Genomic DNA, 15770 nt, shown 5'->3' with positions numbered 1-15770 from the left:
GTGCTTATATTTGGTTAGATTATGCCCATAACTCCCCACCCCACCCCGGCCAAGTTTGTTGCATGATCTCTAAAATTATGTTTGGATAATGAAGTCTATTCGAGCTCAAATGTATTTTTAAAAGCTGAAACTTTCAAATGTTTTTTAATCATTGCTTGTTGTAGATGTTAAAAAGATAACAAGAGTAGTTGGTGGCACAACAGTTCGAAAAGAGATTGAAGGTAAGCACCGTATAAATTTAATTTTAACTTTGCTGTTTTAACTTTGCTGTTTTAAATTTGTATTTCTGCACTACTGCTGGTTTTATCCTGGTTGTGCTTTTATATTGTATTTTACATCATGTTTTTATACTGTTTGTTTTATATTTGAATGGTTTTAATTTTTGTGAACCGCCCAAGGCTATTGGGTGGTATAGAAATGCAATAAATAAATAAATGAGGCCAAATGGCAACTATTTGGGTTACAGTGGAGGTGGGCAAATGTGTGGCCTTCCAGATGTTTTGGGCTACATCGCTCTTGAGCCCAGGCCAGCATAGCCAGTGGTGAGGGGAATTATAAGACCAAACCTCTGGAGGTCTACAATTTACCCACCCCAGACTTACAATAATATCTAGCTGTGAACGTAAAGTTTTTCACAAAATGTTTTAATGTAGTGCCAACATGAAATCCAAACTGCTGAAAAATCATTGAGCAAAGGGCCACTCAAGGCCTCCCAAAGCATCTCTCAAGACAGTGGTCTTGTACTTATTTTGAGCTGCGATGGGGGACAACCTCCTTCTATACTTCTTACTGATGCTACCTTAATAGCTGCTGTCATTTTGATTTGAATATCGCATCAAGTTACCAGTCCATAACCATTGAATTTAAAACAGCAGCAAGAGGGCAGTGGCAGCAGGTGCAGATTAGAAATGGCAAAACCCTGAATCTGCCCACATAACTTTTGCTAGCAGACCTCCTTCAATTCCCATATGCTAAGACTTCTGCAGTCCCAGGTAATGCACAGCATGCCAGATTACACATGTATATGGATGCAAACCAATGCAGACATATGTCAGTATGTCAGCAACAATGCATATAGGCAACCCAACCCAAAACCTTTGCATCAGTCACTATCTACACCAAATTATTTAAGGTTGTTAAAACACAAAGGGATTGTGAAGAGCTCCAAAGGGATCTCTCCAAGCTGGGAGAGCGGGCGTCCAAATGTTCAATGTAAGCAAGTGTTAAGGTGATGCATGTTGGGACAACCCCCCCTCCCCCAATTTCAAGTATTACCTGATGGGATCTGAGCTGGCGGTGATCAAAAGAGAAAGAGATCTTGGGATTGTGGTGGACAGCTCGATGAAAATGTCAACCCAGTGTGCAGCCTCTGTTAAGAGGGCATGTTAGGATTATAAGAAAAGGAATTAAGAATAAAACTGCTAGTATCATACTGACCATACTTAGAATACTGTGTACAGTTCTGGTCACTAAATCTAAAAAAGAATATTATAGAGTTGGAAAAAGTGCAGAAAAGGACAACTAAAATGATTAAGGGGCTGGAGCATTTCCCTTATGAGGGAAGGTTACAACAACTGGGATTGTTTAGGAGAGACATGATAAGAGGTGTACAAAATTATGCATGGTGTGGAGAATGTGGATAGGGAAACATTTTTCTCCCTCTCTCAAAATACTAGAACGCAGGGCCATCCCATGAAGCTGAGTGGTGGGAGATTCAGGACTAATAAAAGGAAGGACTTCTTCACACAGCGCATAGTTAAATGATGGAACTCACTGCCACAAGATGTAGTGATGGACACCTATTTGGATGGCTTTAAAAGGGGGTTGGATCAATTCCTGGAGGCGAAGGCCATCAATGGCTACTAGCCCTGAAGGTTGTGTGCTATCTCCAGTATTTGAGGCAGAAGCCTGTGTGCACCAGTTGCTAGGGAACATGGGTGGGAGGGTGCTGTTGCACCATGTCCTGCTTTGTTGGCCACTGTGTGAACAGAGTGCTGGACTCGGTGGACCCTTGGTCTGATCCAGCAGGTCACTTCTTATGTTCTTCACTGCGTCATCCTAAAGTTTTCGTGCTGGTCCCAGAGGCCTTAGGATTTGCCCTGAAGTTGATTATAAACTATTAATTTGTAGATGTGTGTTCATTGCAGATACTTTGAAAATTATGCAATATATCAATTTTGAAATAATACTTTGCAGTGCCATCCATTACAAAGTTCACCAAAGTGATCGAAGGGGAACCAGAATTTAAGCTGGTCAGGGAAGGCGAAACAGTAACTAAAGTGATTCACGGAGGTGAATATGTCTCACGGGCTAGACATTACTAACTAGACTGATTTGAAAGAGGCAGTTAAAATTTCAGATCTCCTGCAACACAAGAGAGTGATTCTGTTAGCTGCTGGATTGGCTTTTAGCATGTGTTGTAATGATGTATTACACCGCAATGTTTCATTATTAAACTATTTGCCTCTCTTTTCCTTCTTATTAATGCCAGTAAAAGAAAACAAATGTGATGTACTTTGCATGTTGAAATGCTGCTGTTTCTTAATATTTTTCATGCCTGCATCCTGAATTGTAGCCATGAGATGAAATGTGGACAAACAGTTTTGCCAAATGTTTTCATTTCTTCATGTTCCAACATAGCCATGAGAAACTTTTTATATTGTTGTCATCAGGATTGTGAATCTGAAAAACAACTCCCAGTCTACCTTTAAAAAAGAACCTGATCTAGTCTGATTTAAAAACAAAAAACAAAAACACACACATCATAATGTTCATAGCTTGTGAATATTTGACCTTGACAAAACTGGCATGCTTGGAAATGAAAATGGCCCGATTTCCATTTTTCTTCATGTAACTGTTGAGTGAAAAACTTGGATCTAACCATTTCTAACATCTAACTTTCCTGCCCGTGTTCTGAACTTAAAATCCCTTGGCTGCTTAGGGAGATGTCAAAAACCATCCATTGAGTTGTCCATTATCTTGCATCTAACATTTAAAAACATCTTTATAGAGCCTATAATTAAAAAATACACGAAAATAATTGATGGCTATCCTGTGGAAGTGACCGAAAAAGAAGTGACCGAAGAAAGAATCATTCAAGGTAAACCATGTCAAGCGTATGCACAGTTTTAAAAACTCAAATTTTATACAAAAATGGAGGGAGAACATACACCGTTCCTATGGAACCCACTTCTGATTCTGGAATATTTGAGACTAGTTGCCAGCAATAAAACAAACCATAGACTGACCATACCTTAATTCCTGAGGAAAGGTCTTATGAGGAGGAGTAAGATTAAGAAGCTCTCAGACGTCCAGTTTAAATACTCTTGAGCAGTCCTGCTCCCTCCTTATCTTTTAAATCTGCCACTATGTCCACAGCTTCCATTATTGCCACATTTCATGAGCCTCTTGTTCGTTGTTTTACTGCATAGTTGTTGTTTTTCATAGCATTTCCAAACCATATAATCAAATTCTGATGAAGCTGTAAAAAGTCAGCCTTTGGGAGGAATGTGGTAGTGAATTTGGTTGGACCTCGACAGCACTTCATATAAGCGCTTCCATTGCAACACATTTCACCTTCCCAATCCTCACTCTTCCCTTTGTTAAAAGCTCTGTGTCGTTCACACCACCCACCAGACATGCCGCTCTCCTGTAAGTGCCACTAAACACAGCAAGGCTTCCTCTAGGCCCTTATTCAATGCCTGACTGTGATCATAATAAAAATGATCTTCCTTTTCGAATGAATAACACGGCAGTGAGAACTGTAGAGAAGAAATTCTAAAGTTAGGATTTTTATTTTTATTTTCAACTGAGTCCTTTTCACTTCAGGTCCTGAACTGAAATATACCCGAATCACTACAGGTGGTGGAGCAGATACTGAGGAGACCCTTAAGAAATTGCTGGAAGAAGGTTAGTATTCCTCTTTGACAAGTTCAAGTGCTTTAGGGCGGATTCCTGCATTGAGCAGGGGGTTGGACTCTATGGCCTTGTAGGCCCCTTCCAACTCTGCGATTCTATGAATTCTAAGTATGGTAGGATGACCATATTTTGGAAACCAAAAAGGAGGACAACATGGTCGCCACGTTAAAATTATTTTAAAATAATAATTTTAAAACCTCAAACATTTTTTAAAAATCCTAAAACTCAATGGATGGACAGATCTGTTTCAAACTTGGCATAGCTAAAGTCCTTGTTAAGAGCAATCATGGTACCAAGTTTCATCCCTTTATCTTTAAAAATGACAATTTTAAAAATAATTACTTTAAAACCTCAATTTTTAAAAAAATCCTAAAAAATCAATGGATGAACAGAACTGTTTCAAATTTGGTATGACTAAAGCCCTTCCTAAGAGCTACCATTGTGCCAAGTTTCATGTCTTTAGCTTAAAAATGACGGAGTTATAAGCATTTTTGTTAATTCCCATTAGAGCTGCTCTTTGGAAAAATCCGAATTTCCCCTCCCCCTCCCAGATTTGTCATCAAAAACCCGGACAAATCCGGGCAAATCCAGTCATATGGTCACCCTAAAGTATGGACTGCATTGAGGCATGTTAATTGTTTTAGTAGCTACATAGTGACTGTTTTAATGGGTCCGTAGCAACCACACAACAGAAGTCTAGAATACTCAATGCTGCACCTGGTAGTGTTTACATCTGAGCTTTTGATCATGTTAGTAATATGCAAAAGATTTCTAAGGAACTATATGTGTGTGAGAGAGTTTTACAGAGAATGGCTATAATGTGATTAATGCTGACCTTGATTGTTCTCTCAAGTAAATTTTGTGAATGTTGAAAACTCAGGAGACAACTCTTGTATTGGCAAGGCACCCAAAAAATCAGAGAAATATATGTCTATTTTCAGATATCAGCAAAATGCACCTGCAATTGTTGATATTCCGTATTGACATTCACATATTCTGTTTCACGGAAGGCATATTTAAGGTGTGCTGAAATTATATTTTCTTGTAATCCATCTCACATTCAATAAATACCTCGTTAATACTTTAATTCCTGCTCAAGTGAAACTGCTAATATTTATTACACACTAGGAACACACCTCAACCATTGCTTTCTTTTAATGAAAACAACCAGATATTTGGCATGATGCTTATTATGGTAATAGATGGATTGTGTAATTATAAAGTGTGCTTGCTAAATGTGCTGTAGTTGCAAGTTCTCAGTGTCCTGTAGCAATCAATTTCATGCCATGAACATGTGTCCTATCAGAGGTTACCAAAGTGACCAAACTCATTGAAGGTGATGGTCATTTACTTGAAGATGAAGAAATCAAAAGACTCCTCCAGGGAGGTTAGTGAGTGCAAGACAACTAACCTCAACACAATGAGTTCTGAGAATTGACAAACTGATCTCTCAACTTTTTAAAGACTGATTTAGTTATGCAAAAATCTATGGAACAAAAACAAAGACTTGAGTATGAGATGTTTACTTTTCAGCATTCAAGTATCCATATCAGAGAAAAATAAAAATTTGTATGTATGTGTGCTCAGTCTTTAAACAGTTTCAAATGAGCAATGAAGATTTATTTCTGATATAAATAGACAATAAATGCTGAACTTTAACAAGCGCTTGCAAAGTATATAAAGTGGGAAAAGTCTATTGCATTATTCGTTAAAAATGAATATTCATTGCTCTTAAGTTATGTTTAGCATCTTTAGGCATGTTTAGCATCAAAGGCATGTTTAGCATCTTTCTTTTGAAATGGCTGCAGGTAATATGCATTAACTTTAATAATTGTAATTGTCTTCAGTAGTACAGTACAGTACAATGCACTCATCTTTATACTGTGCAGGTTGATGCAAACTCATTTCATCTCATAAATCAGGGGAAGCATCAGGAGCCAATCCTATCAGGTTGAACAACTGTCACAGTCAGTGCAATAATATCATGACTTAGTACCATTGGCCAAACACATCCAACCTATGGATGCAGTGTTCCATGTAAAATTGCAGATGCCATTACCAGATGTGGCATTGCAAGATCATGGAAAACTGTTATGTGGCACAAAGGTTTGGTACAAATGAGGAATGATTGTGTGGAACTGGAGAATGATTCATACATGCGGCATCCTCAAAATATGTAATAGGCAGCCATTTTGGCACTGAGACGATCCCATGTGTATGAGGGGTGGGTGTAATGGACTGTCGACTCCCAACAAGTCCAGTAAAACAAATCCACTGTAACTGTGTCTCATAGGATGCCACTATAGATACATCGGTCTGTGCTGATTTGCACCCTGCCCCAGCCATGCATACTTGTAGGATGAGGATTTCATCATCATATGATTGCCAGCTTCGTTGGCCAACAGCATTTGCACATAATAAATCACTGCATCATGTAAAGTGGAGTTGCACTGTATTGCCAGAAATGGTGTTTTGCATCTTAACAACCTGTTCTTCTCCAATAAATAATCAAAAGAAACTGAAGTGCAACTTAAAAAAATATACTGCCTATGAAATTAATCTCTATTCATCCGTTGGGAATGTTTTTGCTTGTTGTGTAGATTACAACTATCTGGGATATATGAATAGTGAAGGAAAAAAGAATTCAAGTATTTTGGCAAAGTTTACCATAGCCCTGAGTTTTAAACCCCAAACTACTTATTTTATTCTTGTTTCAGTTGAAGTGAATCCACATCACCTTAGCTTCAGTTATGATTAACCAAGTGACAGATTTGAAAGGCAGTGAAGTAGATCACAGTCAACTGATTCTTCATTGGTCCAGATCATGAAATCCCTCTCAGGCAAAATTCATCAGAAGAACGCCACCTGCACAAGAACTGCATAAAGAGCAGAGAGAGAGCAGAGCAGAGCAGATGTCTGCTTAATTTAATAGAACTGTAAGATCAGGTGTTAAAAGGGGGCACACAGACATACAGGACAGGACTAGAGATGTAAAAGTTCCAGAAATGTTGAGGCCATGCGGGGGGCGGGCATCCTCCCCTCCATGGTTTTTTCCTAGGGAAAAATACTATTTTGTAAAAATGGAAAAATAAGCAATACTTCTTTTTTTTTAGAGTTCTTTACAGCTGTAAAGTCACTTTGTTGCTTTAAGACAGCGTTTCTTAACCTGGTGCCCACAGATATTTTGGACTTCAGCTCCCATCGGCCTCAGGCACCATGGCTAATGATCAGGAATGCTGGGCACCGTAGTCCAAAACCAGGGCACCAGGTTGGGGAGGGCTGCTTTAGGAATATAAAGCATCCTTTATGTTCCTAAAGTTATGCTAGGCGTAACTTTGTTTGCTCATAAAAATATAATTATATTTTAAAACTTTTAAATGTAAACTCAATAAATTTGTAATTACATTCTGAATGGATTAGAACTATGTTAAATGACTGCTGCATCATCAGAAAGACAAGGACTCTGTAGAATAAAACCCAAACTATAAGGAATGCACAATGGTGACTCTCAATGGTTGGGAAACTGAGCAGAAATGTCAATCAGTAACATTATTGTATTTATTTATTTATTACCTGCCTCTCCCTCTGGATCGAGGCGGGAACAACACTAAATAAAATATAATACATAAAATTAGTTAAAAGAGCATATAAAACCAATGCAATATTAAAATAACAGTTACAGCATCTTAAAATTCTTAGTGATGGGACGCAGGCTTTGCATGCCAGAGATACCAGCTTCCATTGAAAAGCATCTCAGGTAGCAGAATTGAAAAATGCCCACCCACCCCCCCGCCTGAGAATGCAGAGATCCTCTGCCTGTCAAATAGACAGCAGTGGGGCTAAGTGGACCAGTGGCCAATGAAACACTTCCATGTGTTCAACTACTGAGTCTCAGAGCACTCGCAGTAACTGGAAACTCTGCCATCCATCCCGAAATGCTGTAAAATGAACCATTGAATTCTTTTCTTCTCCTTGCTTATGCACAACTACTAAAAGCACTGTCCTTGATTGAATGAATCAGTTGAACAGATATATTTGCCTTCATTGTTGTATTTTAGTTTTCTCATTTTACCAGGCTTCTTCCACTGGATGCCCATGTAATACTTTGAAACTTGAGAAGCTGTGCACGCCCGCCTGCACGTCCAACCACACCCATACATGCGTTTGGTGCTGCAATAATGATAGCCATTTTGGACAGCATCTAGATCTTTCCTTTTCCCAGTCCAAAATGCCCAAAGCCATGAAATAAAATTCTTCCCTTGCCTAAATTATTTTATTTTAGCATTTTAACATTTTTAATCTTTGTAAACTGCCCAGAAAGCTTCAGCTATGGGGTGGTACAGAAATGCAATAAATAAATAGAGCAAAGCACCAAGCACTAATATCATTGCACTGTGAACCAGAGACATTCTGTGCACCATTGTGTGCACCAGGTCTTGGTGATGCTTCACTGTCAGCCCTAGAACAGCCCTCATTGTGTCACTTCTAAGAAAATCTCTTGGAGTTTACCCATGGCTCCTTGAATACAGATGCACCCATCCACAGCTCTTTAAGATATTTCACATCTGGTTCCCTTCCCTCTCAAAAATGCTACCAAGATAACTGATGTTTTTGTTTTTTTTAATACGTACCATAGCTGGATCTGAGTACACCAAGGTTACTAAAGTAATTGAGGGAGAGCCACAGATTATCGAGACAGAAATAAAGAAAATTCGTCTGGAAGGTTAGTTATACAGTTACATGAACCATCCTCACAGCCACCCATAGTTGTAGGAGAAGCTTTATCATTACTTGCATGGAAATCAGTTAGAGCCAGAGATAGAACGGACAGAGTTTCTGATCCCACTCGCTTGTACCCAGTGGCTTTATGTGGCTTTGTTACATGGAATGTCTGTTCTGTTCACCAGGTAAAAGTAGCAGTGCTTTGTATAGTTATGACTTAGTCACTGAACAATGTAACTGGTCATGAACAAAATATTTCTCTATGTCATGTTCTAAATACAATATAAGGAATGAGTGAAGGAAATGCCAAATTCTACTGGAAATAGGTCTCACTTGGATCATATTTATAAATTCAGAACTGGGGATCCTATTGCATATGTAGAACACCCGTTCAAATACTTAGGTGTTGCATAAATCCAAGCAAACTAAAGACTCAGGAACTATTATCCAGAATGGGTGTGTGAGGACTATGTGAAATTCCACAGTGCCTTCACATATTTCTAGACTAGTTGATATACCTGGCATTGCTCGGGTCCCTGAATAAGGTTTAACACGCTATTCATCTTTAAGGAGGGGACAGGCAGGGGAGAAAGAACTCTGGAGTACCTCTTCAGGGTAACCCAGGAACCAAGCTGCCCCTCACTGTGGCGGCCAGTCCCCTCGCCAGCTGCTGCTGTTCATGTTCATCCTCCTCGTCGCTCTCAGCCTTCCACTGCTGCAGTGGAGGCGGCTCAGCCTCCAGGACATCATCGACAAATGTTTAAATGCAAACATTTGCCTATATCTCACTGTGGTAATAATCCTGTGTCTTGGTGGTACTAATTCTGAATGCAGATAGGGGCTCACGTGATTGAATATTCCTTCCTGGGGTGGAGGTGGAAAGATGGCTTGCATGTCAGGAACAAGGCTAGGCAGGAGGGTGTTTCTGCTTGGCGCACTATTTTTCTATGCGCAAGGAAAGGAAATGTCACTATGCGCAGTGACATTTTATGGATTGTCACTGAATAAAGTTCATAAACAACACAGCAAACAAATTAGAATTGAAGTATATATAAAATTGGTCATGTCTTCAGTAGTCTAAAACTCAACATAACTGATTAAGTAATTCAACTTCAAAATATGTCAAAATTGTAATTTGGAAAACATGTTACTGTATTATTTGAAATGCCTTTGATATGACTGCAACACTTTTTTCTTTCCTTTTTTTAGAAACACCTGTAAAGAAAGTGCAAACATCCAGAAGGGTACAAGGTACAAAGAAGGCCCTAACATTTTTACCTCTAAAACAGCTTCAGTGCTTAATTGAAAATGATAAACACGTTCCAGTTCAACGCAGGCTGGGAGATCTTTTGTGTACAATCAAAGTTATGAAAGCTGGTGGTGTCAATAAGCATTTAGAATAGGGCTGCACAATCTGGCTCAGGCTGCATGCATACACACACATACATGTGTCACTTCGACTGTCACTGATGAAGGCAGAAGCTGAAACATTTGATAGAAATCAAAGAATATACATTGAAGAATATTAATGTTTTGCCAACTGCTTTATTAGACACACACACACCAGCAATCTGTATGCTGGTGTCTTCTCTCCACACCTTCTCCAGTGAACCTGATATAGATTGCTCTTTCCTTGCAACAGTTGGAACAAAGAGGATCTTGGGGAGGAAGTGGAGAGTACAGATAGTGAGGAATTCAGCAGTAGTGATGGGATACAGCCACCCTGAGGGGGAGGCACAGGTTTAGCACCCCTGATTTAGAGATAAAGAGTGTCTCTACATTAAGGGAAATTGCATTGTTTACTTTGGCATGATAGTTATGGGTTGCATTATATGGGAGGAGAGGGGCAACCACGTGCTTTCAATTGAATACTTCCCCTCTGTTCAGTTCCATTGAGACAGTGCCATCAAGTGGCAGAAGATCTTGCTGTTTCCCACCTATTACCACTTTAAAAGTGGTTCTTTTCATACTGGGATTTCCAGAGGATTCCACGGGAGACATTCTAGTCATTGATGATATGATGTAATCAATCTGAAAACTTCCATGAATGGCCAATCACAAGTGTGCAATAACTGCTTGTTTGGAGGAGCCCAAATTCATTCATGGCAGAAATATGTGAAATATGTAAATATACTGGGTTGAACATATACTTTCAATGAATGAAACAATACTGTACTATGGACAGAGCCATAAAAGAGCACAAAAGAACAGAGGGGTTTTGTGTCCCAGGTTACCCTTGTAAAGCAAGGGAGTGGGTGTGTTATCTATGGGAGAAGATCAGCTTAGCCCTTCCCTCACCCACCGATTCTCCCTCATAACTAGCTATCGAGAGACTTTTCTGTGATTTGCATGCCAGTTTATTACACTTAGGCATGGGCGGGAGGGGGTCGGTTTCCATAGGGAAGCATTAATTTCTGATGATGTGGTTTTATTGTTCCTATTGTATTTGTGTGGTAATTTTTCACACTCTTGTACACCGCCCTGCTATCCACAACAATGAAAGGTGGTTTAATTTTAAACAAATGCATAAATTCGTTACGGTTATAACATCAAGACATATTTTTTGGGGGGGTCAACAGGATCACCACGGAGAAGAACAAGGCTTGTCCGTCCTTCTGCGAGAAGACAGGATCCACAGAAAGTTGACTGAAGAGCTGACACTTTGAGAAAAGTATTAATAAAACAAATAGGTCAAAAGGGAAAACATTGTTTCACAGGGAAAAACATTTATTAAATGCTGTGCTCTCATTAACCACTAGACATAGCATCCTCTAAACCTATAAAATCACACAGGGAGTACATGTGGTAGAAGGCACTTCTTAAAAATATGCTTAATAATCAGGGATTCACTCAGAATGTGTCCATTTTCTATGAATTAGTACATCAATTAAGTTACATCCTACCTGGAAGTAAATAAAATTTTAAGTGGCAAAATATAAAACTATGTAAAGCTAGCATCTTTAGATCAGCAAAACCACAACATTTCAAGATTATCTCATTATGACTTCATCTGATTAAATATTAATGACATTAGATGTGATTATGGCACCAACAATGTTACCTTAAAAATGATAATAAATCGTAGGCGTTGGCATAAGGATCTTTGTTTTCATCCTTGAATAAAAACATTTGCCAGTGAATTGGATGGATTCTCTTTCCTGTGCTCTCCCAAAACTACCATCTGAAAATGCAAATGTTCAGGAATGTTACTGGTTTGGTTACATGTTGACTACTGTTCCAAACCAAAGCACACAGTAAAGTCATTTGCTCCCGTCTTGCACACCTTGCACATAGTAGCAGAGAGTGGCATATAAGGAACTCCTCTCAAACATGATCAGGACTTCCTGTTCACCTTTTAGAGGAGTTAGCGGAGTAAAGGATGGGGCGAGGTTGCCCAGCCATGATTCAGATTCTCCCTATGTTCAGCATTATGTATGTGGGGATGCTGAATGTGGGTTCTTCCCTCCCCTACAGTATTCTTTTTCTACATTAAGGAACTAGCCCTGAAGGATCATCTGCACAAAGAAACCTGTTTATGGATTGCCTTTGATGATCAGGCCAATGGGCTTAGAAGTAAGGTATGCTTCTTCCTATACATTTTGTACCTGAGTGCGGATACCCAAGTATTATAGACATGCATTTAACAATAACTGCTTTTCTTTAAATGTATAGATGTGAGGCCAAATCCTGTCTTGACAGCTACATCCATGTATTTTGCAGAGGAAAACAGTGATTGAAATGCATGTTCCCCACTCTCAACTGAAGTTTCTGATGCTTTGTATTTGGGTATCTGTACCTACAAAGCATGATGTGGCTATTAGTTTTATGGATATCAACAGAACCGGCTTTTAGGAATGATTATGGTTGATGCCATTTTCTTTGGTTGGAAGTATAAACTGGAGTTTTAGCCATCTTGAACTACAGCCAGCTGAACTGAAGGACCTGAATTCAAAGACAGAAGTACTACTGATTTCAGTAGGACTAAATCAACTTAAATTCAAAACTTTTGCTTGTCTACATTGTGGATTTGACCTCTGTCTGAAGACCTGTGTTTTATGGAATGTAAGTTAGTTCCTACTGAACTCAGTAGTATACTAGCACAAGTAAGCTCCATTGAATTCAATGGGTCTTATTTATGAGCCATTTTATTAAATCATCTAGATGAATCTAAATGTTGAAAATAAAAATGTATTGAGTATAGTATTTCTGTACAGAAGACCATTTCTGTGCCAAAGATAAGGTTTATAAAATGTTATCCTTCAAAAAATAAAAAATAAAACACCCATTATTTGAATCATTGAATTTTAGAAAACAGTCATTGAAATGAATGTAAAAACCTATTCCTGTTTGGGACAAAATATTTCATTTGAACTTGGTTTGTAAGCTTTTATATTAAAAAAATGCTCTGCTAATTTCTATTATTAATTTGGATTTGTTTGTAAATTGTTGTTTTTATAACTAGTTTATTAGCTTCTTCTGCCATATTTGTATGTCAACTATGTAAGAAACCTTGTGAAAGGAGTAACAAAATTTCAGCAAGGTGCCTTGATGTTTTGTTAGAAAGAATTCAGGGTGTGTCTTTATATTTCCATTTTGAAACAAATATTCATTAAATAAATTGGCTGAATTATTATGCTGTTTATTGGTAGTCATAATTTAATGAGAAAAATGCAAATCCCCCAGAATGATGGGATTTAAAAAAAAAAAAAAAAAAAAAAAAGCTTAGCTAAAGTGGTTTTCAAACTGTGTTCCCTGCACCTGGGTTCCTCAATGAGATCAGTAATTAAGGTTCTTTGAAATAGAGCTTGCCAGTCACTACCTAGAATATGCAGTCATAGGAGGGTATTGGATATGCTCTAGGACTGACTTCGAATCATAGAATAGTAGAGCTGGAAGGGGCCTACAAGGCCATCTAGTCCAATCCCCTGCTCAATGCAGGAATCTACCTCAAAGCATATCCGAGAGATGGTTGTCCAGCTGCCTCTTGAATGCCTCTAGTGTGGGAGAGCCCACCACCTCCCTAGGTCACTGATTCCGTTGTTGTACTGCTCTAACAGTGAGGAAGTTTTCCCCTGATGTCCAGCCGGAATCTGGCTTCCTGTAACTTGAGCCCTTTATTCCGTGTCTTGCACTTTGGGATGATCGAGAAGAGATCCTGGCCCTCCTCTATGACAACCTTTCAAGTATTTGAAGAGTGCTACCATGTCTCCCCTCAGCCTTCTCTTCTCAAGGCTAAACATGCCCAGTTCTTCCAGTCTCTCCTCATAGGGCTTTGTTTCCAGACTTTCACTTACATGGGGAAGTGTGAGGCCCACAGGCCTGGTTAGTGCCTTGTAAAAAATGAGTGTGTGCCCTGGGATGCCCCAGAATTCTCCACAACTCATAAAATTATGTGTGTGTGTTGGTGTTTCCCCCCCCATTTTTAAGGAAGCTTTTCCATATCAACCTGTCTTTCAAGGAGCTCACTGACTTTGTGTGTGTGTGTGTGTGTGTGTGTGTGTGTGAGAGAGAGAGAGAGAGAGAGAGAGAGGGAGAGAGAGAGAGAGAGAGTCTGCTGTATGTTGTGCACAAGCACTACACAATAATAAAACATACATTTATAAAATTCCATCAAAAAACAAGGCTTAAACCGATCTGCTTCAAACTTGGCATGGCTGAAGACCTACCATGGTGCTAATTTTCATGTCTTTACCTGTAATTTCATTACCCCCCCCCGAAACTTGGTTATTTGGAGTTTGAACTTCAAAATTTTCCCCAAAACAAGGGTTAAACCAATATGCTTCAACCATGGCATGTCTAAAGCCCTTCTTAAGAGCTACCATGGTGCTAAGTTTCATGTCTTTACCTTTAAAAATAACGGTGTAGTTTTTAAAAAAATTAATATTAAAACCTCAAACTTAAAAAAAATCCTAAAAATCAGGAGATGAACTGATTTGTTTCAACCATGGCATGCCTAAATCCCTACTTAAGAGCTATCATGGTGCTAAGTTTAATCTCTTTATTTTAAAAAATGACAGCATATTTTAAAAAACATTATTTTAAAACCTCAAATTTTAAAAAATTCCTAAAAATCAAGGACTGAAATAGAAACAGGTCTGAATCAGTGTGAAGCAAATCGCATGATCTGAATAGATTCAGATTGATTTGGACCTTTTTCCAAGCACAGATAGACATGAAAATTGGCACCATGATAGGGCTTTAGTAGACCTGAAAATAGGTTCTACAGCAGGTTCAACCAGCTCTGACGTCAGTCTTCAGCCACCATCATTCAAGCCATTTTACAACTTGCTTCATCGTACCCAGCCTGGGAGCCAGGCTTCTACAAGACTGGATTGGAGTATGCCAGGGAAGGTGTCTTTTTCTTTCTGTGATTAACCTTGTGTTCCAACCTCCACCAGGGCAGCAACAAAGCCACTGGAATCTGCCATAGGAATCAGCAATGTAGCAAAAGCCAGGCATGTCCAAAAATTCCATTGAGTCCTTCCTATTTAGAATAGGTTCTATGGATAAACTGGTTCCTAGTAAACTCTGACTCAAATGAAGTCCTGCCCAAGAAGTTTTGTCAGTAATTATAGTTAGTCTGTTACTATTGGATTAGACTCTTCTGACTCACTGAAGAGCAAGACATACTCTGTTCCCACGAATGATTTCCTCCAGGCTTCTAAAGTAATGTTACCTCAGTTACACTAGAGTAGCCTGGAAATGTTTTCCTGAAGCACCCTCAGTGTCCTGAAGAACATTGGAGAGGAGACATAACACCTAAGAAGGGTTCCTATTGTTGGAAATATTGCAAAACTGTCTTCATGTTACAGGAAGGGGGCAGTTGACCAGTTAACGCATGGGCATAGGTAGCCTTAGGAACTCCATAGCCTAGCTGTGGCTTCCAGTTTCATTCTTCCTGCTCCTCCCTCCCCCTCCCTTCCTTCATTGCTGGGAGCACGTGGTTGCACTCTCTCCTGTGGATGTTGTAGAAATGAAGTGTACAAACCCTTCTTTGAAAGTGTAAGTGCCTACATTATATGCCAGAGGACTCCTGAGTCATCTTTTCGTACTTAACTAAAAGAAGTATGGTCTTTATTTTTGGCTTTTTGTGTTTAGATGTGGGACTGTTAAACTAGTCATTCTGCTTT

The 15770-nt window shown here is 39.1% G+C and overlaps 1 protein-coding gene across 5 annotated transcripts in view; it reads left to right on the top strand.

The window, feature by feature from the left end:
- POSTN (periostin) overlaps positions 1 to 13280 on the top strand; it is a 46321-nt gene extending 33041 nt beyond the window's left edge. Inside the window, exons 18-25 of one of the 5 annotated variants that reach the window (XM_063118994.1) lie at positions 165 to 221; positions 2197 to 2292; positions 3011 to 3100; positions 3829 to 3909; positions 5225 to 5305; positions 8555 to 8641; positions 9850 to 9891; positions 11220 to 13280. In XM_063118994.1, the coding sequence (XP_062975064.1) occupies positions 165 to 221; positions 2197 to 2292; positions 3011 to 3100; positions 3829 to 3909; positions 5225 to 5305; positions 8555 to 8641; positions 9850 to 9891; positions 11220 to 11290 (605 nt within the window). In that variant the 3' untranslated portion in view covers positions 11291 to 13280. The remainder of the gene's footprint in view (positions 1 to 164; positions 222 to 2196; positions 2293 to 3010; positions 3101 to 3828; positions 3910 to 5224; positions 5306 to 8554; positions 8642 to 9849; positions 9892 to 11219) is intronic. The other 4 variants (XM_063118996.1, XM_063118995.1, XM_063118998.1 and 1 more) reach the window with 4 other exon arrangements.
- The last annotated feature ends 2490 nt before the right edge of the window (positions 13281 to 15770 follow it).

The sequence above is a fragment of the Elgaria multicarinata genome, chromosome 3 (genome assembly GCF_023053635.1).
Source record: "Elgaria multicarinata webbii isolate HBS135686 ecotype San Diego chromosome 3, rElgMul1.1.pri, whole genome shotgun sequence".
In the NCBI taxonomy this organism is placed as follows: domain Eukaryota; kingdom Metazoa; phylum Chordata; class Lepidosauria; order Squamata; family Anguidae; genus Elgaria; species Elgaria multicarinata.
Note: the sequence above shows the minus strand (reverse complement) of the source record. Positions and strands in the feature narration are given on the sequence as shown.